This window comes from Neolamprologus brichardi, chromosome 18 (assembly GCF_056152115.1).
Source record: "Neolamprologus brichardi isolate AB-2024 chromosome 18, ASM5615211v1, whole genome shotgun sequence".
In the NCBI taxonomy this organism is placed as follows: domain Eukaryota; kingdom Metazoa; phylum Chordata; class Actinopteri; order Cichliformes; family Cichlidae; genus Neolamprologus; species Neolamprologus brichardi.
In genome coordinates, this window is record NC_142121.1 from 28,597,825 (window position 1) to 28,621,526 (window position 23,702).

Sequence of the window (23,702 nt, forward strand, 5' to 3'; positions counted from 1 at the left end):
TCGTCCTTGCCATTTGCGTTTCCTTTTGTAGCGCCCAGGTGGGTGGTTTGTCTGCGTGTTGCTGGGTGGCTGTTTGGTTTGTGTTGTTAGCCACAATGGAGTTTGATTTGGATAAGTTTGCTGGGGATCCTACATTGCAGCAGTTGAATAAGTGTAAGAAGATAGATTTCATGCTTATTGCCAACCTTTTTAATGTGCAAACACCACTGGTTGTGAGGAAGGAAGAACTGCGGCGGCTTATAGCCAAGGCACTGGGTGAGAGGGGACTGTTGGCGGATGGGGCAGGCATAGCTGATGTGGAGCCACTAGCTCCTGTACCTAATCCTTCCACTAGTCCTCCTGTAACCACTTCTATAGCTCCTCCCAGTCCTGCAGTGAGGGACGTCAGCTGAGGAAGTCCAGCTGATGCTCTGCATTAAGGAAGTGGAGTTGAGAAATTGGGAGCTGGAAGTGGAAGCGATGCATCTTAGGGTGAAGGCGTTAGAGCTGGAACGCCAGCCTAGTAGCTCCGTCCACCCACCGCTCACACCGTGATGTCATTACAGATCCAACAAGATGCCGACCTCAGCCAAGGCAGCTCACTCTTTGGGCAGTATGTATGTAAGCAGTAGCATATACATACATTTGGTATATACATACATCATTCCCTATATTTTATGTTGTCAATACAAACGATGGCAAAGAAACAATGTTTTCAAAAACTTTATTATTATGGTGACCTTGAAATGAATCTATTGACCTTGAAGGAGGTTAGAGGTCATATGTAACATGATATTTTAAATCTTTATATAAGGTACTTTCTATATGTTAACAATACACACCATACTTGTAAGAATTATAGTTTCTAACCTTTTGTCATTTTTCGGCAAATAAATCATTAAATTGACCTTAAAGACCTTGGTGGATATAAGATTGTTAACATTACCGACTCTACACCACTACAAAGTTTGCATTCATTCAAATTCATTAAAAACTTTACGAGCTATGTGTTTACACACAGAATGACACGCACGGACAGAAATGCTACCAAAAACATGATGCAACATCTTTTTGCTACCAAAAACATGTTGCATGACCAAAAAAACTTGGTCGAGGTAAAAAATCCAGTGAAATCGGTTAATTTGTTCTTGCAAAAGTTTTGCATCATCACTGTCAGCAGTTTAATATTAGACCAGTATTACACACTTTAAACATTATTGCCAAATTTAATCATGTTTACTGATTTAAGCTTGTCATGCTCAGCTTGACAGCTGTAAAGAGAAGAGTGGGGAATTATATTAAATTTTGTTACAAGTTGCACCTCTTCTCAAAGTATCACCACGTCCAGCTTCAAAAACCTAAAACGTCCACAAATGTATACAGTAGATTTAAACCTGCAGGTCCTGGATTGGCCACTTGAGTCTGGTTTGGAATTGTTGTTGTTGAAAAGCCACATTTTACAGCATTAAAAGGGATGTTTACTGCCTGATATCAGTTTTAGTCTCTATGAAGAGACCTCAGATAATATGAATCACTGAACCGGCCCTTTCAGTATTTTAATTGAACTATTTGACAAATATTGTGGCCCGTTGTGTGGTACAGACCACCCAAGAAATTTGTTTTCAGTCTCCCCTCAACTCTAGATGGATGGATGAGCTCGGTGAACTGATTAAGGCTCTGAGGGAACACATGAGTGTTGACTGATGTGCTTCATGGAGCGTTGCAGTGAGATGTCGCCACACTCACATTTTCCAGACCACAGAGTGAATGTACCTGGCTTCAGAACTATTCAGCAGGCGTGGATGTTAATCTGAGCAGTAATGAGAAATCTTCTTGTATTTGTGGTGGTGTAATTCCAGACTGCAAGGAAATGTTTCTGCAGCCTGAATATTGAACTGCCAGCTGCTGGAATGCATCCATATTACTGGCCAAGGGAATTCGTCATTGCTGTTGCTATTTTGAGTGTAGTTTGAATCAGCACACTGTTTGGATTCCTCCATCATCTGAGAAAGAGGTCACACAGATAACAGTGGATGATGAATGGATCCTGACCACCCCAGCAACCCTTACTAGACATGCAGATGAATGCTTTCTCTAACATCTGCTTCAGCTTCTAATTGAACTCCCCTTTGAAACATTTTTCAAATCTTTCTATTTTTTGTGATATTGTATTCATTTATTTCATCATTTTTCATGTCTGTAACGATCATTTGTTACAGCAGTAACAGTTACTTAACACTAAGTAGAGCTATTAATGTTTGTATGTTGCACACCTAAAGTTTATATATGCAACTTTCTAACCAAGCTAAATGCTAATGCTAAACTAACGCCAAGCTGAAAAATGAGGACAACAGATGCCAGATGCTACGTCCATCTTTTATGTGCAGGGTTGTGGAGACCTTCTAAGGAGTCAGCTGTGCATTTTCTCTTATTAATATCACAGCTGATTATAGATGGACCTTGCTAACCAAACTAGCTAGCTCTTGATTTAGTTCAAAACTCCTCAGATGGTATGACAATATCAAGGCATCAATACGGGAGTAGCTTATGGGTATGGATAATAATAAACCTATTTGTGAGGTCATATTCCTATATGTATTTATGATATACAGCGTATGGCTTAAATAGCATCATAAACATCTTACTTTTGAACCTGTAAACAACATGCCAACAGTATTTCTGCTAAAAAAAAAAAAAAGAGACTTATTCTGCCACACTGTAGATTAAAAAAAATCTTTTATTCAAATCGTAATCTATTTCCCCATGACAGCTCCTTTCCATCTGTCTTCTTAGAAAAGTAGGCAGCTTGAGGAGAGGAAGTTGTACTAAATGTCCCAGTTAGAACAATCCTATATCATAAGACACTGGTATTCATTCCATCCATGCTGACTGGGACTTATTCACAGCTGGGATGTCTATCAACCAGGTGAGAGCGCTGTCCATGCAATGGACAATGCAGTCCACATAACAGATGCAAGCGTTGAATATCAGCATCCTTTCTGCCTGTGCTTATGGCTGGGGTGTGTAGCGCAGGTACTTCTTGCCAGAGGGGAGGTCTTTGGTGTAGACGCCAGCTGGGAACAAAGAGGCGGCCTCTTCTTCAGACATACTCGGGGGAACCATCACGCAGTTTCCAGGCTGGAGGAAGAGACACATTGCAAAAAAGTCTGCTGGTCAACACAGCAGCTGCTTAGGTCCTATAGCTATTATCTGTGCCTTCAGCTGCTGTAATAACTGGCAGCAACTGAGGTCACTTTCAAATGCATGGCATACCTTCCAGTCGGCAGGTGTGGCTACTCGCTTCCCTGCTGTGAGCTGGAGTGAGTCCACCACCCTCAAGATCTCATCAAAATTGCGTCCTGTGGTGGCTGGGTAAAGCAGGGACAGCTTTAACTTTTTGTCAGGACCAATAATAAACACCTAGATGGGGGGAAAGAAAGGTGAGAGAGTTTCCCAGTGAGAGGGATAAAAACCTTAACGATGGATGTGAAAAAAATGTGTGAAACAAATGTGTGTTTATGTTTCTCACACAGCGGGCAGTAAGGGGCATGCCATCTTTGTCCCTCTCATCTGGGTCCAGCATGCCCAGGGCGACTGCCAGCTCCCGTTTGCTGTCCGCTATGATGGGAAAGGGCAGTGAGCAGCAGGCAGACTCCTCACAGTTGTAGGCCACGATGTCCTAGTCACACACAAGAAGAGACGCAAGCCCTCCATTAGATATTCAAAGCAAGTGTGAGTGGTGCAACATTGATTGAGCTCTGTCGTATATACACTGTTACTCAGATGTCAATGTAGATTTCTGGGATGTGAGTAAATAATCCCCCACATTATTTAGAACGCAATCATATAGACTGTGGAGTCTGTGGCCTGACGAGTTAGCTTTTCTGTGTTGTGCCATCCGACTTCGCCAGAAGTTGTTTGGTTTCCCAGATGGATAACTGGAACTGATCACAGCCACAAAACAGCAATTCAAAACAACAATATTGCAGACGTGGAAGCAGAGCAACTACGGACGAAAGTTTTGGCCGGTCTCAGCAATGCAAAGCCCCCACCATGCAACATCAGCATGGAGGAGAGGAAGGCACTCACATCACTTAGTAATGACAACAACATTATTATCCTTCCGGCAGACAAGGGTAGGTGCACAGTTTTGCTAAACCAGAAAGCCCATCATGAGTAAATTTTATCACTGCTCAGTGACAAAAATACTTATAAAGCAAGACCCAGAAAGTGGTTACAGGAAGAGGGTGATAGATTGTCTTGTTCAAACTGCTTCAGACAATGCTATTGACTGGACCTCATACCACAGGCTATACCCAGGGGAATCTACACCAAGTCTGTATGGTTTACCTTAGATACATAAACAGGGTGCACCTTTAAGACCGACTGTCTGTATGATCAACTCGATCACCTATAACATCTCAGAGTTTCTGGCTTCGATCGTCAACCAGAGGCAGCTCTGAACACCACATCCAGAACACCTTGGATTTGAATTGGGAGTTGGAGCAAATTAAGTATGTTGGAGTAAATATCACTAAAGATCTCTCTAAAATATATCATGTAAATTGTAAACCTTTGTGTTATAAAATAAATGAGGATATTAAAAGATGGAACTTAATACCAATTTTAAATTTTGAGTCACTTACTGATACAGTCAAAATGAATATTTTGCCTGGGATGCTTCCTAACACTCCCAGTTGAAATAACTGATAAACAATTTCAGGAGTGGGATAAAATAATCTCTGTGGCAGGGGAAAAGACCACGGATTAAGTACCAAACTATCCAGTTGGCTAAAGATAAAGGGTGGTTGGGGTTCCCATGTTTGAAAGATTACTATATTTCAGCTAAACTGAGGATCCTAGCGTGTTGGTGCAATGTAGACTACCAAGCAAGATGGAAAGAAATAGAAACAGTTGTTTCAAGAGATTTTCAGATTCAGGCAAGTTTAGGGGACGTGACACTTATTAAAAAACAAATTAATCAAGGAAACCAATGGATTAACTTGCCTTTAAAACTCTGGTTACAGTTTCTTAATAAGAATGACTGGAATGAAGAGGCCAGGATCTTAAGATGGTGCGCTTATGATCTTGATTTTTTACCCAATGAGTTAGACGCAAGATATAAAAAATGGGCAGGGCAAGGCTTAATGGCATATTGTATGTTTTATGATAAGGGAACTCTTAGGGACTTCCAATCAGTAAAAGATCAATACCAGTTAAGCAATCTGATTTTTTCAGGTTTCTTCAAATCAGGCATCATCTACATAACTTTATACCTAAGAGAACAGAGCTTTTCTCTCTTCCCGGTTTGAATATATTTGTCAAGGCTTACCATGCAGATCCTGGCCTCAAGGTGATTTCTAGATTGTACAAGGGTTTACAAGAGGTTAAGAAGTTGGACACTATCTACATTAAACAAAAATGGGAAAGGGAAACAGATATAGCAATTTCAAATGATATCTGGTATCAGCAGTGTGCCTTTCAGTGGAAAATTTCTAGTTCTAATATATGGAGATGTTTTGGTTGGAAGAGTCTCTGTAGGTTTTTTTTTATTACACCTGCACAAAGTAAACACTATTCTAATCACTCTAGCTGTTGGAGAAACTGTGGGGCCCAAGGAATAAAACACTTCCACTTGTTTTGGTCTTGCCCATTGATCAACACTTTTTGGGTATCGATTCACTCTGAGTTACAGACCATTTTTAGTATGCAACTCCCCTTTAATTGGGATGAACTTTTGTCTGGATATTTATATTCAGTGAATGTAGATAAAATGTCTAAGCTGTTATATGGTATTCTGAGTCTGGCTGCCCGAAAGACTATTACTAAGAAATGGCTAAGTGTGAAAATTCCATCACTAAATGACTGGCATGAGACTGTTTATGGGTTGTTTAAAATGGAAAGAATTACCTTCTTTAACAGATTTCAATATGACCTATTCATTGAGATTTGGGATAAATGGAAATATTATATTTCGTCAAGGAGACCCAATTTTGTTTGAATCTCTAATTCTGTATGCCATATTTTTGAACTGCTATGTGTATATTAGGGGTGCAACGATACTCGTATCGATATCGAACCGTTCGATACAGTGCTTTCGGTTCGTACACATATGTATCGAACAATACAACATTTTTAATTTATTTTATCAACTTTCCTTCTGACGATGCTGTCTGTGTTGAGCGCTCAGTGGATCTGCGCTCGACAGTGCAGCCTAGGCGGAGTAGTCGAACACAGATTCACTGAGCGCAGGGCAAGCTAGCTAGACAGAAGTTGAGCTCGTTGCAACATGGCAAATTGAACCTCCCCCACCCTCATTCAGATCTGGCGTTTGGAACTATTTTGGTTTTCATGTGACATATGACCCTAAAGGTAAGCGTGTCATGGACAAAAGTAAAACAGTATGTTGGATGTGCCAGCAATGCTCAATTGGTGGGAACTAGTGTGTTAGCGCAGTTAGCTCGTTAATGTGTTGACGTCTTCCAGCCCCACTCATGAGGCGATCCGCGGTAGCTCGTTAACGGAGATTTGCCGTGTTGTGACCTTAACGTCATTTCAGATTAACGCTGACAGCACTAGTGGGAACACAACCAATATGACTGCACATTTACGTCGACATCATCCTAGTGCAAAGACAAGTGGAAGCAGACAAAAACAAGCACGCATGCTACAAACCTTACCCGAGTCATTTAGACAGCCGTTAGCACATGATTCTCCTTATGGGGACCTGATATGTTTAATATGCTGCTGAGAATATAGCCCAGAAGAAGCGTATAGTATAGCTTTTATTTTGGAAAGAGACATTTCTCCATAATAAACTCTCTTTTCCAAAGATGAGTGATTCCTCAATCAGATACAGGGCTCGCAAAATCGCTAGCCCGACGTCCTGGGGCTTTTTTCCAGTCGGGCTACCAAAATCTATCTCTGCCCTGCCCGTCGGCCTATCGTAGGAAGGAAAAATATATGTCAATGCTTTTGCATTCTTTCGGAAATGTAGCTGGGTAATTATGTCATTGGCATCGGCCACTGTCAATATGTGACATACTGAAATCGCGTTTGAATTTGCGCTTGTTTTTTGCTTTCACTTTGCAATCGCGTGAACTGTGTATAGAAAGCGACAGTACTGATTGGTGAGTGATGATAATTTGCGCACCAATTCCTCTGACATCGTCTTATCAATCGTTAGCTTACTATGCAAACATGACAAGTGAAATCTCCTGCAGCTTAAACATGTGAGAGGTTGATCGCGCAGAGAATCGCTGAGCGTTATGTTAGTGCGTGTGTAAAAGCAGCAGGATATATATTTTAGTTCTGCTGAGCCAAATAAGACAGGTCAGGGTGAAGAAGTGACAAAACGGAAAGGTTATGACAAATCAGACTATAAGGCAAAAAGAAAGTGCAGCTTTATGGTTTCATGGACAAAAGAATTTCTGTGGCTGCAATATGACGAGCTAAATAACCAGGGCTGCACATAAGTGGTCCGCAGGTGCGCATTCGCTGTCAAAATAAAAACCGCACAAGATAAGAAGTTGCAACGCGTGTTTGCGTACATAAGATTTTCAGGAGGAGGACAGACATTTGTTTAGAACTCTTAAAGATGTCGAAGAAGCTCCTTTAAGCAATTACTGTGATGTTCCTCCACCTCCAAAGAAATGTCAGAAGGAGTCCGAACCACAAAAGAAGCGCGTATTCTCGGAAAAGTGGTTGCAGGAGGTGAGCTGGCTTCAAACAAATGATAAACGCACAGAAATGTGGTGCAGAATGTGCCGTGAAAATTTAATAAATGACAAATTAATAAAAAGGCATGAACATTTTTTTTGTATCGAAAAAATATCGAACCGTGACACCAAAGTATCGAACCGAACCGTGAATTTTGTTGTATCGTTGCACCCCTAGTGTATATATGTGTATGGCTGTATGTATGTAAGTATGTATAGGCGTATATGTATGCATGTAGGTATCTATATGTGTGTATATATGTATGTATGTATATGTATATGCATGTATATATGTGTGTGTATATATGTATATATGATTAGATGGTACACCCGTTTGTTTATTTTCGATTACTTGTTTATTTCGGTTTATTTGTGTTCTCATACGTTCCTTATTAAAAAGAAAAAAAAAGAAAAAAAAAAGAGAGGGTGAGAGATGTTACATCTCTCTTCACTTGTATTCCAGTCACTGAAGCAGTGGAGGTAGTTTGTAAGTGATTATAGGATGACCCCAACCTCAGCAACAGGACCACTCTCAGCACCCACCACGTGTGTTTGCTTTTGGAACTGTGTTTTAATTCCACCTACTTCACATATAAGAGTCAGTACTACAGGTAGAAACATGGGTGTGCCATAGGTTGCCCAGTTTCACCCATTGTGGCCAATTTTTACATGGAAGAAGTGGAAAAGAGGGCTTTGTTATCCTACCCTGGAACACCACCAAGTCATTGGTTCGGGTATGTTGATGACACCTTAAGATGTGCCACAATTCACTGATCACCTTAACTCAGTGGACCAACATATCAAATTTACCAGGGAGGATAAAAAATATTAATACATTTTATTTAAGAAAGCACCTTTCAAAACACTCAAGGACACTGTTCACAAACAATAACAACAAACAAAAAATTACAAAAATATAAGGATAAAACATAGAGCAAATAAATAAAATAAATTAAAGTAGCAGGATGGAAAAGCTTATGTGGAATAGGCTATTGTGAACAGGTGAGTTTTGAGTCTGGACTTAAAAAAAAGGGAGGGAAGTGATGTTTCTTATCTCAGGAGGAAGGGAGCAGAGGGGGCAGAGCCCCATGGTGGCTAGCCAAGGGGAAGGGACGGAAAGAGAAAGAGAGGAGGAGGATCTGAGACACCGAGAAGGAATGGTGAAAAGGATATGAAGGATATGAAAAGTGGCAGGTTAGCCTTCTTAGACTGTGAGATTTCCATTAGTAATCGGGGACATTTAAAAGTTGATGTAAACCTACACATATGGATCAGTATTTAAGGTTTGACTCTCATCATCCACAGGAGCATAAACTGGGTGTCATCAGGACGCTACAGCACGGAGCTAACACCATCCCCACAGACACAGCAGCCAGGGAAGCAGAAGAACATCACATCAAGAAGGCCCTGAGTAAATGTGCGCAGTGGCCTTTGAACAGTGGTTGTTCACATAATAATCCTATTTTGCCACGGCCACAGGAATGATGGTTGCTGATTATGTGCCTTGATGTTCTATTGTAGATATTCCACAGACATTATTAATGATTATTATTTCTATTAATCATTGTGATTGACAACTTTGGAGGCAGTATACAGTACTTAACCTTATACTTGGGAAGAGAAGTGATGCTCATTTCACAGCTGGTGCAAAGGCAACATGGTAGACTTTGAAGTGCAATATATATTTTTAAAAAGCACCAAATATTTGAAGCAGGAAGACAATTTCACACACGGGGTTTCCAGGCTTTCTCAAAGATATATAGATTGATACTATATTGATCCCACAAGGGAAATGTAGTAGTTGTGACTGATGTAATCAAATTGAGTGCTAGCAGTAAAGAAAAGTTGCCACGGCTGAGATAGTCTCACTTTTAGCCTCTCTAAGCACACAGCATTCATACACATCCCATAATCACAAGCCTCGTCCTTCTATAGATCCTCAATATGGTTCATACACCTTTCATCACAGTTTTAAATTCACAGCTTGTGGTCGAAGCTTTATTTGTGTTGCAATTTTTTTTCGCACACTATATATAGGAGTCAGGCCTGCACAGGCTCAATGTTCATTGTTCATTTGAGAAACCTGAGATTCTAATAAGAGTGAGGTTTTGAGTGAACCCAGAAGGATTCATTTACTTCAGCATGTTGTTGGAAAATCCTAAATACCCACATAGATTTAGCCCAGCATTAGTCCAGATATCTCGATGTCATTTGGCTTGCAAATCTCTTGTGGCTTGTTTAAAGAACTATGCTCAGCTGGGAAGCTTAGAGCACAGTTCACCAGCCAGCACCGACTTACTGCTTTCTTTATGTGTTTTTCCAATACTTCTAAATACTTAAAGTTGTGCAGCAAATAAATAAATAAAATGTAGTTACAACACCTTGGCCCAGCCGTGGTGATCCTCCAGGAAGTCCACTGATAGGGCGATCAATTTAACGTTGCGTTTACTGAAGTCACTGCTGAGTCTGGCAGCTCGGCCCAGCTCTGTGGTGCACACAGGAGTGTAGTCCCTGGGGTGGGAGAACAGGATTCCCCATCTGAAATGAGTCAGATTTACCATCATGCTCAGTTCGATCTCAGAAAAAAAGAGGCCTCATCCTGACCTAGTTTCCTCTCCGCAGTCTGCATTTCTTGATATTGTGTGTGTTACTGCTTGTTTCTGGGTTTCACAAAAGGACAACAGGATGTAAAACGAGTTTAGCAAAGTTGTCAAAAGTGATGGCAAAGTTGTTTTTCTCCACCTTGAGGTCAGCGGTCTGCACATAATCACTCAAAGGAGTGTTTTTTTTCCTCAGGTTTGACCTCAATTTCATTCGTTCTGCTTACTGATGCTCTCAGTATCAGAAGACATTCACTGTCTCACAAAGAGATGATTACTGATAGATGCACTAAGTGGTAAAGTGTTATTTTAGACACACTTAGATCGCACTTAGACCACAATACCGTCATTACAGGTACAGTATGCAGATTTTAAAAATGCCACATGCAGTATTTCAAAGCAGAAGTGAAAAACCATGACAGGAACTACATCCCGCCCTCTCTCCCCGCTCTTAAGCGAATTCTCAATAAGTCTGTAAACTTGCAGCGTAAAAAAATTAAAAGTCACAAAGTCTACTCACGAATCACCAAGAAATTCGTGGAGTTTAATTGTGCCGGTGGTGGTCTCTGCCTCGAAATCAGGAAACACGTCTCCGAGCAGCAGCCCCGGCATGCTGTGGCCGTGGAAGTGTTTAGTCCGGTGTGCAGTAGCTCTGGTGACAGCAGGTAGAGCAAAATAAAGAAGAGGCGGAAACCACGCACGCACTGCCACAACACCCAATTTAGGTTCATAAAAAGTGCTGCGCTCTAAGCCTTTGGCGTAGTTGTGACACATTTTGCGCTCAGACCGGTGTCGTGAAGAGAATATAGACATTTATTATTATTATGAAATGTTTATTATGACACAACTAACAAAATAGTCAAACTTTACAGTCAAGGCGGGCTATCTGGTTCACAAGTGATAACGTGTTCGCTGGGTTTCCAAGTTTAAAGAAAAAGCCTAAAGCTCAACACCGGACCCGTTTAACGAGCACGGTTTGTGGATTCATCCTTGTCACGTGACAAGAGCGGTCCCGTTCTAAACTGGTACCATTTATCCCCTGTAAACCGGGCAGGATGTTACGAGCTCATCAGGGGCCATAAAGGAGAGCGGATACACGACCTACGGCACTGTCCAACCAAAATGTCCTCACCAGGGTCCAGGCGGAATAGTTGCCGTGGAGCTGCGTGTGGAAGCCGGGCAACTCTTGAATACCAAGTCCGTCGCCGGAGCTCCACCTGTTCTTACTTTGCCTCTGGAGCGCAAACGGGAGACTTTTCAGTCAGTCTGAGTCAGCCGATATTTACTGTAACGCTCCGGTTTTTGCTGGCGATAGATCTATGGCTGTCCAAACGGCTCGGAGTGTGCGCCTGTGAGGGGTCTGCATGGGGCAGCATACGGCCCTTGGTCCGGCTGGTCGAGTTCTCCGGTCATGTCATCCCGTGGCTCATCGGCACCGTGTACACTCTTCTCCGTGGACGAAGTGTGGAGGAGCAAGAGATCATGCTGAATTTGGCATTGGGTAAGTATCATTACACCATAGTTAATGTTAGGATTTCTGTCTTTAATGAAACAAAAATGTGTTCTGATTTAATAAATAACACATCTCTAAGTCCACAGCCATCAACAGGCTCGATATTTACAGATTTGCAATAAATTTACAATATATTTATGTATTAATATGTGTGGGTAAAGGATTTAATCTAGGATTTTAATTTATACTAATTGATTCTGGGCATTTAGCGTTAACCTGGTGAGCATAGAGGCCTTATGTGGAAGTAAGAAGTGCTCCAAAGTCAAACTGACTTTATTTAGCTGTCCGACGCTCTCGCAGCTTCATATTTATCACCACATTGCCGATAAGCCGGTGCGTTATTATGCACGTTTGTGCCATGGCCACAGTGGAACCCGTGGTATTCATAAGTGGCTCTTATGTTTGGTCAAAGCTAGATAACGTTAATAGCTCTTAATGTCCAGAGACCAAAATGTGTCCAACTAGTGCCAATTAGTGCATTAGCAGGAGTAAATGGTGTCTGAGCGAGAAACAACTGCACGACAGCGATGGAAAGTTTTTTGTGGGAGCTGTCTGAGATGTGATCCACCGGTCATGGCTGATGATGTCTTTGCACGTGTAGATTATATTTGTGAACTTGCAGCCTTGAGTTCAAGCTCTGTGCTGCTATACTGTATTGTGTTGTGGTGAAATGCCAGAGCTATTCCTGGCCTGTAAAAGCCCAGGATGCCATGGAGATTTGGAGATAGTATATAATGTTAGACCAATCAGGTATTGACTGGGTCAAAGACCTTTAGATTTTTTTTCTAGGTCAATAAATTGAGCTGGTTATATGCTTTTACTTCAGCCTTGCTGAGTTCCCCAAGGTGTTACATTAAGAGTTCAACATGTTTAAAATCTGAACTATTGGTTAATTCAACTGAAATAAAATTCCACTTTACTTCAAAATGTTTAGCAGAGTGCTAACTAAAGCTGCTAACCATGGTTCACTGCAAAATTTGACCTTTACTATAATGATGTAGCCTACTGAAAACATCTGAAGATGTTTGAAATACCAAGATCTCAGTTCTTTAAATATCTGAAAGCCCTCATGGACTATCAAAGATGTTCAAATGTAATTTATTAGCTCCTAAAGCTGCTGAGCTCTTTGATAATGTACTTTTGAACTTTGGGCGAGGCCATCAAGTATTTGTAGAGTATTCGCTGCTGATTCAGAACCTGTGTTAGGAAGCTTTTTCAAGGGAAACGTGGGAAAGTTTGAAATTTGATAAATGGGATGATGTGATAGGATATTTAGAGACACCAAAGCAATTGCAAGGGATGTAAAAGTATTACTTAGCCAATTTAATATCATTAGTCATTTTTGTTGGACACAGTGCCGATCATGTAGATTTAGCTCACAAATCTAAATAATCTGCCAGGAATATTAATGAGAGTAGGGTCATTTACTCCAATTATGATCATGTAATAAATTCCAGGAATATTTTTTCAGGATTATGATAAGCATTAAGAAACAAGAATACAAACTGTGATCACAGCAGCAGACCGATTCTTTTTAGAGGATGTTAGGCTGAAGAGGTATCCTTGGTGTGAGAATAGACTGAAAAAAGATCAATAGCTGCAGCATTTGGGAAAAAAAAATGTCTTGAAATTATTTGAAAACTGGACAATTATTCAAGAAAGCAGAGAAAATTTTTTACTTTTCCTCAGAGGACTCTTGACTTTAGGCCGCGAGGTGTGGAGCGATGTCAGTCGGCTGTTTCTCAGTATAAAAAATATATAAAACCGTATATAGGTTTTATATAAAACCTTAGTCTAGTATTTTTTTAATTAAAGAAGAAATTCAAACAAAGTCACCATGATTAAATATTAGATATAAGTTCAATACAACTTTTCCACAGTATTTACATACTTCATGGTTACGGTAACACTGGTACTAGTAATCAAACCCTGAAAAGGCAGTCTCAGTTACCGGGGCAAGCTAACATAGGAAACCATTATGAATTCACAAGCTAGTCGAAACACAGCCTAACTATAATAATGATCACAGCACCGATAAAGCTTATGAAGCTAAACATTATCTTTACCACAAGCTTTTCTTTTGCAGAAATGCCCCATATTTGGCAACATCAAGTGCTCAATTAAGCAACTGCGTGCAACTCAGAATGGGGACAGAAAGTACAGCTAACTTAAGCGAGAAAACAAGTGTTTCAAAGCTGGTACAAATTAAGTTCAACACACTAAAGTAAAACCTTTGTTTGTCTTTACAGTGTAAATCTATAATTAACTGAAGCTTTAAATAAATGTATAAACAACTGAACAACTTCAGCTGCATTTTTTACTCATCTTTTCAGCTATTTATTTCTTTTTCTGATATATTTTAAGGAAAATGTAATACTAATACTAATATTTAATAATAATTATTATTATTATTATAAACTAATATATATCTAATGCAATCTTGTTGTTATTTTCATCCTAAACTTTAAAAACTACTCCTTCCTCCCCACAGCTCTGATTTTGGATTTGCTGCTTGTCAGACTTGTGAAGACTCTGGTCAGACGTCGCATGCCCGCCCAGAACCGTTCGGAGATCCTCTCCACCTTCTTCGTGGAGCGCTATTCCTTTCCCTCCGGTCACGCTTCACGGGCGGCCATGTGCGCCCGGTTCTTCCTCGCCCAGCTGGTGGACACAGACTCCATGCGGCTCCTGGTGGTGGGGTGGGCTGCTTTGTTGAGCCTGTCCCGACTGCTGCTTGCAAGACACTATGTGACAGATGTGGGCTTTGGCTTGGCCATGGGCTACTGCCAGTACAGTTTGGTGGAAAGACTGTGGGTGACTTGGGACTGGTTGCAGGACGCGCTGCTCATTGGCCTGGGAGAGAGGCTGAACAGGGCTTATGATGGACTCTGGATGATAGATGGGAAACATTAGGTTTAGGTGTGTGTGCATGTAGGAAAATGTTGAACATGAGTGGGTAATTCTGAAATTCCTGATTATTGATGTTATTTTAGGATTCTTATATGTTTTTAAAAAATCTGTATCAGCGTTATGTGTTTGTCTTTGTGTTTACTTTTATTTTGAAGTAGAAGTATTAAATGTTTTACTTCCATTAAGCTGCTTGGTTGCACATCACTATTGCTAATGCATGGACTTAATACCACAAGCCTGAAACCAATGTTGAATTTATTTAATTACATTTTTTATCTTAAAAAATTACATTTTTTTTGAGTGTGTGTGAAAGTTTAAACTGTGGTATAAAAAAGAGACTTCCCCCTTGACACACTTCATGATGTGAGACTTTTTTCTGTGTTTTTTTTCATGTGGTTTAGCAATGACCTGTCACAATCCACAGTGTGTTTGTGTGAACATTGTTGTGGGGAAAGTCAACTCACACTCAACAAAGTTTCCATCAGCTGCTGCTGCTGTGTCTCCTGACTGTCATTGCACGGTAGCACATTCCATCTCATCTTACAGTGTTGATAAACTGCTGCCACCGCCTCCTTTTTAACATACCGAATACCACTTCCAAATCAAGCAGTTGTTACAAAAATCATAACACTCGATACATGTGGGTTTGGAGTTAACATGTTGAACAGGTTAAGACAGCAGATGTGTGTGTAGCCTACATAAACAGCTGGAAAGTGTGACAAGTTGGGCTCAGGTTGTAAGTGGGAACGTGGGATATTTTCAAGCAAAGCTGCTCATTTTTATTGACTTTCAAATAATGCAGGTGAGCTGACGTGTGGGCGTGTGTCTGTTAGCGGTTTTATTACTCCAAGAAATGTGACAGAAGTAACCTCATCTCTTTCAGTTTCATCGTGTGAATACATATACTCCATATTATCTAAACTTTTATTATCTAAATTTAAAGAACACAGTTGTGTTTAAATTGGAACAATTTTCTAAAGGCTTTCTGTAATTATAAAATGAGAAGTACATTTATTGAATGTACTGTGTATCTTAGAACCTCAATTCCTAAATAAGGTTGATATCCTGTAAATGTAAAATGTAACTAAAGCCAAAATGCAAGGAAAGTATATTTTAATCACAATACAGCATGAAAAACATATCAAAGGTTTACAAAGAGAAAACATATAATTACAAGAAGAATATTAGCTCATTTTGAATTTGATGGCTGCAACAAGCCTCAAAAAAGTTTTGCTAGAGCCATGTTTAGAGCTGTAAGACCAATCCCGTCTTCTTTTAAAAGCAGTACGTTTTTCTCTCGGAAAGTGAGGGGCCTGCCAAAGATGCCTCCTGGGTGAGGTGTTGGGGGTGTGTCCCACTGTGAGGAGGCCCTGGGGCAGACCCAGGACACGCTGGACAGATTATATCTCTTGGCTGGCCTGGGAACACCTGGGTGTTCCCCCAGATAAGTTGGAGGAGGAGGCTGGGGAAAGGGAGTTCTGGGCTTCTATGCTTAGGCTGCTGACCCCGCAACCCGGCCCCCGGATAAGTGGAAGAAGATGGACAGATATTTTCTGATGATGCTTGAAATGTTTTCAGTTGGTGAAAGATCTGAAGTGCAGGTGAGTTCTGCACCCAGACTCTCCAACTATAAAGCCGTGCTATTGTAATAGCTGCAGTATGTGCATCAAGATTGTCTTGCTGAAATATGCAGGGCAATCTTGAAAATAAATTGGACTGGATGGAAGCATGTGTTGCTCTAAAACCTGCACTCAGTAATCATGCTGATGGGGCCTTTCTTGATGCAAAAGCTGCTAATTCCACAGGGCTAATGCAACCCTTTTGAACTGAGCACTGATAATATGGTCCCCCTCGTCTTTAGTTGGGAGGATATGGCGTATGTTTTTCAAAAAGAATGTAAATTTTGGATTTGCCTAACCAGAGAACAGTTTTCTCTTTGCCTCAATCCATTTCTGGATTCAGAAATGTTTCTTTGCACGACAGCTTTAACCTATGTTTGTGGAGGGCACTGTGAATACGTTCACAGACAGTGAATGAGCTCATGCAATGGTTTCCATGACAGAATCATACTTTTTTAAATTCAGTGCAGACATTCAGAAATTCAGCAATGATATTCAGGCTTGTCCTTTGCACACAGTGCTTCCCAGAAACCTTTGATGACATGAACTCTGAATGATTTCTTTGCAACTTTACGCGTGAACATTCATCTAAAATTGTTCTACAATTTCTAGATACAGTTTTTTGGTGATTGTCAACCTCTGCTCATATTTTCATCTAAGACGTTCTGCCTCTCTAAGATGCTATTTCCATGCCCAGTCATGTTGCTCACTTGTTGCCAATTAACCCAATTAACTGCAAAATGTTTCTCCAGCTGTTTCTTTTTAGTACCACGTTCTTTTCCATCCTTTTGTTGCCCAGTCCCAACTTTTTTGATGTTCAAATTGAAAATAGGCAATATTTCTATTTAATGAAAAATTTTATTTTTCAGGAAGTAGCATAACAACGAGGAAGGATCACTGAACCCACAGTCCAGCCCATCTAACAGTAGTATTAAGTATTAGAATGGACTAAGGTTGTCCTTATTTTATGACATAAGTTAACTTGGCTAATGCTGCCTGTAGATAAGCCTGTGGTTGAGGTTGTAGGTAGTGATGTGTGATACCACTGATTTCCTTTCCGATCCAATACCAAGTAATATTCAGGGTGGTATCGACGATACTGATCCGATACCGATACTTTGTACAAAAACTTATTTTATTTATTGTATCTCAAATTATAGCATCATAATGATTACAGGACATCAGAGTACTTGTTTCCAACAATGACGGCAGCTGCTTAGTTTTAATATTACTCTTATTTCTCTTTCTGGGTCGTAAAAAAACTTTTAACATATTTTCAGGTGAGAATGTAGCTGTGTAAACGTCAAATATCTGAGCCGACCGACACATCGTCTTCAAATCCCCGCTGTCTTTCGCTACTCGGGTTAAACATGATATATAAGTCACTTAGATAACTTAAAAATGTTATTGTTTGGCTTTTTCAGTGTTTTATTTGTTCGTGAGTAAATCAGTTCGGCTGAGATTAAAGTTATTAGATTAGATTAAATTAAATGTAACTTTATTAATCCCTCGGGAGGGTTCCTCCGGGGTTTTCACACAGCTGAATAAACGAAGTGTGAGACGGTCGAGAGTTTACGCCAGCGCCCGGTTATATTTTAGATAGCAAGGAGCAGACGGCAGAGTTTCACTCAACCGAGGGAGCTCGTGACGTATACCCGGCTTTCTCGACCAGGAAGGCCGGGTCCTCAGGTGGAAGCAGCCTCTGAATTTGGACACCCCCGCTGTTTCCGGACATTTAAAGTATTTCATCCGATAAATAAACACTATAAAATGTATTTATCCCCCCCAACCCCACCCAACAGCCTTTTTGAATGTCTCCCTAGTGTGGCCACAACACCTCACGTTTTTGCCACATGTATCGCAAACCACGTCTCAGTTTTTGTGGAGGTAAAATACGTCCACACATGACTCCAATTACGCTCAGCCATTGTGAGTGCGCACGCGGCGCCAAGGGGCTGCGAGACAGCCTATTTCGCAAATGACTATGAAAGGCGGAAGAGGAACTAGTTCCTTTGAATGTAGACAATCCGAATGTTATAGTTTCTTTCCACTGTGTTCCTGTTAATGATAAACTACAAATTTACCCTAATTTACTAAAATATCGATATTTTAATGTGAGAATCGATTCTAGAACATAAATGATTGGTATCAGAGGAATCGATATTTCAGGATCGATCCGCACATCACTAGTTGTAGGTAATAAACAGCACATTAGCTTCCAATGCTAAGCTCCTTTGCTGGTGCTGATTCTACGTGGCATGGTTTGTTTTTGTTTAATGAAGACGTAACCATATTTTAATGAACGTGGGCGATGCCAGCTAATGCTATTTCTAGCTAGCTTGTTGTTTATTTCATTAGGATGCTAACTTTGGCTAGCAAAAAGGAGCTTAAAATAAAAGGTCTGTGCTTTCTACTCCTTATATTTTCAAAACAGCTTGTTACATTAGGTTTAACGCATTTGAGGTAAGTTTTTATTTTGTGGTACTGTGCACCTTAAAACAGATTTGTGCCTAAATGAAGGGAACAATGAGACATAAAAGACAATCCTATTGGTTTAGCCATCACCAACGCTTACAGCATACAACGAAATGAAAGATGCACAAAGATAATTTATGCATAATCTATAGCACTAAACTGTTCCTATATGGAATTGGTCTTGGTATTTCAGCATCAAGTTAAGATAAGATAAGATAAGATAAGATGACCTTTATTAGTCCCACAGGTGGGAAATTTGTTTTGTTACAGCATAAGTGCAAAGTTATGTAGCAGAAATTAGAAAACACTGGAATGCAATAAAATACAATAGAATAAAATAAAATACTATATACAATAGAATAAAATAGAATAGAATAATATATACAATAGAATAAAATATAAATACAAATACTATATACAACTGAGTAGGAAAATACAAAAATACAAGAATTGCACACATCTTATTGCACATGTGTGGGTTTGTGTGTTTGATCATCTGCAAAAGTCTTTATTGTGGAGTCTGACAGCAGTGGGGAGGAAAGACCTGCGAAATCTCTCCGTCCCACATCGTGGGTGCCGCAGTCTTCCACTGAAGGAGCTGCTCAGTGCTGTCAGAATCTCATGCATGGGGTGGGAGATGTTGTCCATTAGGGATGACAGCTTAGCCATCTTTCTCCTGTCACTCACCACCTCCACTGGGTCCAGAGGAGATCCTAGAACAGAGCTGGCCCTTCGGATCAGCCTGTTCAGTCTCTTCCTGTCCCCAGCAGAGATGCTGCCGCCCTAGCAGACCACACCGTAAAAGATGGCTGAGGCCACCACAGAGTCATAGAAGGTCTTCAGGAGTGGGCCCTCCACTCCAAACGACCTGAGTTAGCAATAAAGAAGAGGAGCAAGTACAAAGGGAGTAACATTTTATTAAAGTGTCAGGTAATTTGAAATGTAACATTTTTATCAGGTCAAGTTTGTGGACTGTTGGTCACAGTGTGTTGCTAACTAAACATCCTGCTGCTGTATTTTATGGGGTAGTGAAAAGAATAACAGCTGACTGCACTCAGAGATGAAGAAATACAAGATAGATAGGAGAGGAAGAGCAGTTATATTTAATGGTGAGAACTGCTCAGGGGCATTTAATGAACAGGAAATGTGCTTGTTGTTTTTTTTTAAATTAGGTACTGGATCTGTATGGTGTGAAGTTTTTGTTTTTGTTTTTTTTATTTTATGAAACATCCTGTATCCTGTAACCTGTATCGGACTGTTGCACAGGGGGTGTGGTGCTCATGCTCTGTATTAGGTTACATAAAGTGTAGCAGAGAATAATTTGGATTTGAGCTGATAATACTTAGGTTCATTCTTTGAATTCCACCTTTATAGTAACCAGGTCTAATTTAAAGTTATTCTGAAGAGTATGCTGTCATTGTAGAGGATGCAAATCAACCGAGATGGCTTGTGAAATGTTGGATTACGTCCTGCTCAATTCAGTTGTGTACATCTACAAAAAGCAGTAAATCTGAGAACCACAGCACAGTCAGCTCTAAATTTAGGTATTGTAACCACTATAGTCTACTAACTTGCTCTTTGAGGCAGCTATAGTCAGCAGTTGGAACGCTGCAGTTTGTGGCTTCGGCAGCTGAGGACATGCATGCTTGGTTGTGACTACATTTTCAAAATGCAATCCAGAAAACAAAAACTTTATTTCATAAATTTATATGTTAAATAAAAAATAACATTTGCAGATTACAATTCTGTTTCATGAGCCATCAGTAACAATATCACATAACCACACTGAACAGCTTTACTGTATGAATAGTTCTTTGTTTTTATGCCACTCCTTATTTATGATACTAATGCCACAGAAATACTGTAAAATTCAAAACACATTGATAGCAAAGCCTTGACAGAGCACCTGAAATGATTATTTATTTCATCTCTATCACTTGTTGTTGCATCAGTCCTGCCAACAGCAGTCCTCCTCTGTGTCCTCTCTAGCTCCTGCCATGGCTGGCCCTGCCCAGTCTGATGTCATAGGTGACCATGTGGAAGTTGTCCCAGGCATACAGCTTCCTCTGAGCGTGGTTGTAGTCCACCATGCTGTTGTAGCTGTACTTGTTTTTGAAGGGCACGGAGACAGCTTGTACCACACCAGTGGCTGTATCAAACACAAAGTTGATGGTGGTGTTGGGAACAGTGTAGCTAGCCACTGTGTACAAACGTCCACACACCATGAAAGCGTTGGCCACTGTGTTCTTCTTAATATTAGTCTCCCAGGTCTTTTTCACCTCCAAGCTCTCGGGGTTCAGCTGCGAAATTACAATTGCACCCCTTGCTTTACTTGTACTGTAGATGGCCCACAGACCCTGTTCATCCACTGCTAGGTCAATGTCAGTGTAGCCCCCCCAGGAATAAGGGTGCTGGCCATGGAAGCCGGCATGAGGCAGGTCCATGCGGGATGCCAGATATTCAGAAGCCAGGTCATAGCGAATCAGTGTCCGACTGTGTCTTCGTTGATAGTAAAGGGAGCCTCGGTACACAGTTGCCCCTGTGCTCTCCACAGGCTCTGGCAAAACCAGCACCTTCATTGGGAAACCTCGGGTGAACTGATCCATGTCTTCATATGCAAAGAGGTGACGCACATCTCTTCTCACTGCATCAATACGCCACACAGTGTTGTTGGTGTACTGAGGGCCTTGAGGCTCTGGATCCTGCATCCACGCACCATACTTCCCTGTGATACTGTCAGCTTTCCTGTGTGACACAGGATCTCCCACTGACACTAACTCTCCACAACCTGAGGGAAAAAAGCAAGTTACTTTAATTTAGACTCTATATTGCTTAAAAGCTATAATGCTCGATTCCAACAACTCCAGTAAAACGCTACCTGTGAAGTTGTGACTTCTTTCATGGAAGAGGTGGGATGCAGAGATCTCTGTCACTTCAGCTTTCATCTCCTGATATCCACTATTCCCAAAGTCATATGTGGGATCTGGGAGAGAAATACAAATTCTGAGCAAAACTCAAAAGTAACACTTTAACCTCAAAGTTGTAAGGTCCCTGTTGTTTCCTCAGAGTGCTTGATGCTCTAACCCTGAAAATAATCACACTTGTGTAAACATCAACATGAGTGACGAAGCCATAAAAAAAGACTGTGGTAAAAATTCCTATCCCCTTACTTAACTGGGGACAGTTAACTGCAGGCAAACCTGTCTCTGCCTCTTTAGACTTTTCAAAGCACGAGTCTACCACAGAAACATTTATTCTGAAAAAACCAACAAACATTCGAGCTGGCAAAAATTGCATAAAATATGTTTCTTCACAGATTAAAAAAAGCATTTTTTAAAAAAAATTTGTATGATTTTGTGGTAAAAAAAAAATGTGTTCTTTTGTGATTGCCAATCTTTTAACTAAGATAATTTTTTATTTGTGTGGTTTCCCGTTACCCCCTGACTGGTACATACCATTGGCTGGTCTGTTTTCATGCTGAGTGCCCACTGAGGTGAGCGTGTGCTGGCAGGGTTTCTGCCTGAGGCTTTCTGCCTCCTGGCTCAGCTCAGCCAACCTCCTCTGCAGCTCCTGGATCTGCCTGTTTAGACGCTCCTTATCCTGCTGCAGCTGGTTTCTTTCCCCAGTAACCTGGGAATAAGCTTCCTGGAGACCTTCTTCTCTATTAGCTCCAACCCCAGTCATGGTGCCTTTGTCTACTCCTGCTAGGAGACGGCTGACCAAAGCTTCGAGCAGGGTGAGCCTGGACAAGACTCCATCCATCTCGCGGTTGCTTCCAGGGCAGCTGGACTCTTGTGGACTGGCCACAGTAAAGGTGTAATGACAACGTCCAGAGGGTTCATTGGAGCGATGGAGGGAGGCTCGATCTTGAGCCTGGGTTTGGATTGACAGAAGTAAGCAGGACAAACTGAAGAGGGACACTTGGAGCCACATTTCAGAGGGACTAACTGAATCTTGTGGTATGTGGAAGTTTGTAGATGCAGTTGTCTAACCTCTAGACTATTTTTTTAGACTCTCTTTTGTTTTCTTAAGCTAGTCTCTTTTCGCCTGAGTGTCTCTGGTCAGTGCAGGTCAATGTCTGAATCCCGATAATGCTCTGAGCGTGGGTATTTATACAGTTAACTCAGAGAATGGGAGGGGACGAGGAGTGTGTCGGGAATTAAATAACCGGGGGTTGTGCAGTGCTTGTGTAAAAGGCCACGTGTTTCTTCTTTTTGCTCGTGGTGGTGGAGATGTGTGCAGAGACAGCAAAAACGATGTGAAAATTCGTGGAAAAGTAAACAATTTAATGTTTGTTTACTCCTGTGAAGAATTCTTTTAGTGTGTCTCAGCAGTCGGTATGTCTCTGCAGGTTGTTTTGACTGGACAGCATCTCTTTATGTGTCTAGTGCGTGTCAGCTGCTGTGCTGTTTACTTCCTTTGAAACTGATAGTCTTTCTATTAAATCACTGTGTGATTAACCACAAATTCAGTTTATGGGCTCGGTGTGTGCGTACATTTGTGCTGAGAGGAAGTGTTTAGGATGCCAACATTCAGCAGCCAGGCTCGAAAGCAAGGCAAGCTGGTCCTTGAGAAGACCTCAGGGCAGACTGGAACTTATCTGTCCCATCTACAGCTGAGCAGGATGTCTGGCACAGGCGACAGTCTGGAATGGAAACTAATCCAAACCCCATATTTTCTGCAAACTGCCACAAATTACAGATATATTATCAAGACAAAAGGAAGTAATCATTCACTGTTCAGGCTGGAAAAACACAACTTGCAGTAAGCAGTCTGGAGAGATGACGCTAAAAGTGCTGGTTGCAGAGGCCAACCTTCTGATATATACATACAGAATTATGACACAATGTTCAAGAAGCATTACTCAACTTTCACATAACCTTAGAAG

The 23,702-nt window shown here is 41.0% G+C and overlaps 3 protein-coding genes across 4 annotated transcripts; 1 reads left to right on the forward strand and 2 right to left on the reverse strand.

Moving 5' to 3' along the window:
• Positions 1-2,732: 2,732 nt before the first annotated feature.
• LOC102791309 (peroxiredoxin-6-like) lies at positions 2,733-11,464 on the reverse strand. 2 transcript variants are annotated; one of them, XM_087831560.1, is made up of 6 exons: positions 11,430-11,464; positions 10,818-10,949; positions 10,079-10,235; positions 3,509-3,658; positions 3,253-3,399; positions 2,733-3,117 (listed from the first exon to the last, which is right to left on the reverse strand). In XM_087831560.1, the coding sequence occupies exons 2-6, from the start codon at positions 10,907-10,909 to the stop codon at positions 2,989-2,991; spliced, it is 675 nt and encodes a 224-aa protein (XP_087687686.1). In that variant the 5' UTR covers positions 10,910-10,949; positions 11,430-11,464; the 3' UTR covers positions 2,733-2,988. The 2 variants fall into 2 exon arrangements, with proteins under 2 accessions (XP_087687686.1, XP_087687685.1); XM_087831559.1 differs by lacking the exon at positions 11,430-11,464 and having other exon boundaries at positions 10,818-10,988.
• On the forward strand, positions 11,351-14,839 carry LOC102794113 (polyisoprenoid diphosphate/phosphate phosphohydrolase PLPP6-like). Its single transcript, XM_006786924.3, has 2 exons — positions 11,351-11,798; positions 14,302-14,839. Exons 1-2 carry the CDS (start codon positions 11,420-11,422, stop codon positions 14,721-14,723), a joined length of 801 nt encoding a protein of 266 aa, XP_006786987.1. The 5' UTR covers positions 11,351-11,419; the 3' UTR covers positions 14,724-14,839.
• Positions 14,840-20,489: 5,650 nt separating this feature from the next.
• LOC102794409 (myocilin-like) lies at positions 20,490-22,868 on the reverse strand. The gene is made up of 3 exons (XM_006786925.3): positions 22,270-22,868; positions 21,693-21,797; positions 20,490-21,602 (listed from the first exon to the last, which is right to left on the reverse strand). Exons 1-3 carry the CDS (start codon positions 22,745-22,747, stop codon positions 20,800-20,802), a joined length of 1,386 nt encoding a protein of 461 aa, XP_006786988.2. The 5' UTR covers positions 22,748-22,868; the 3' UTR covers positions 20,490-20,799.
• Between the last annotated feature and the right edge of the window lie 834 nt (positions 22,869-23,702).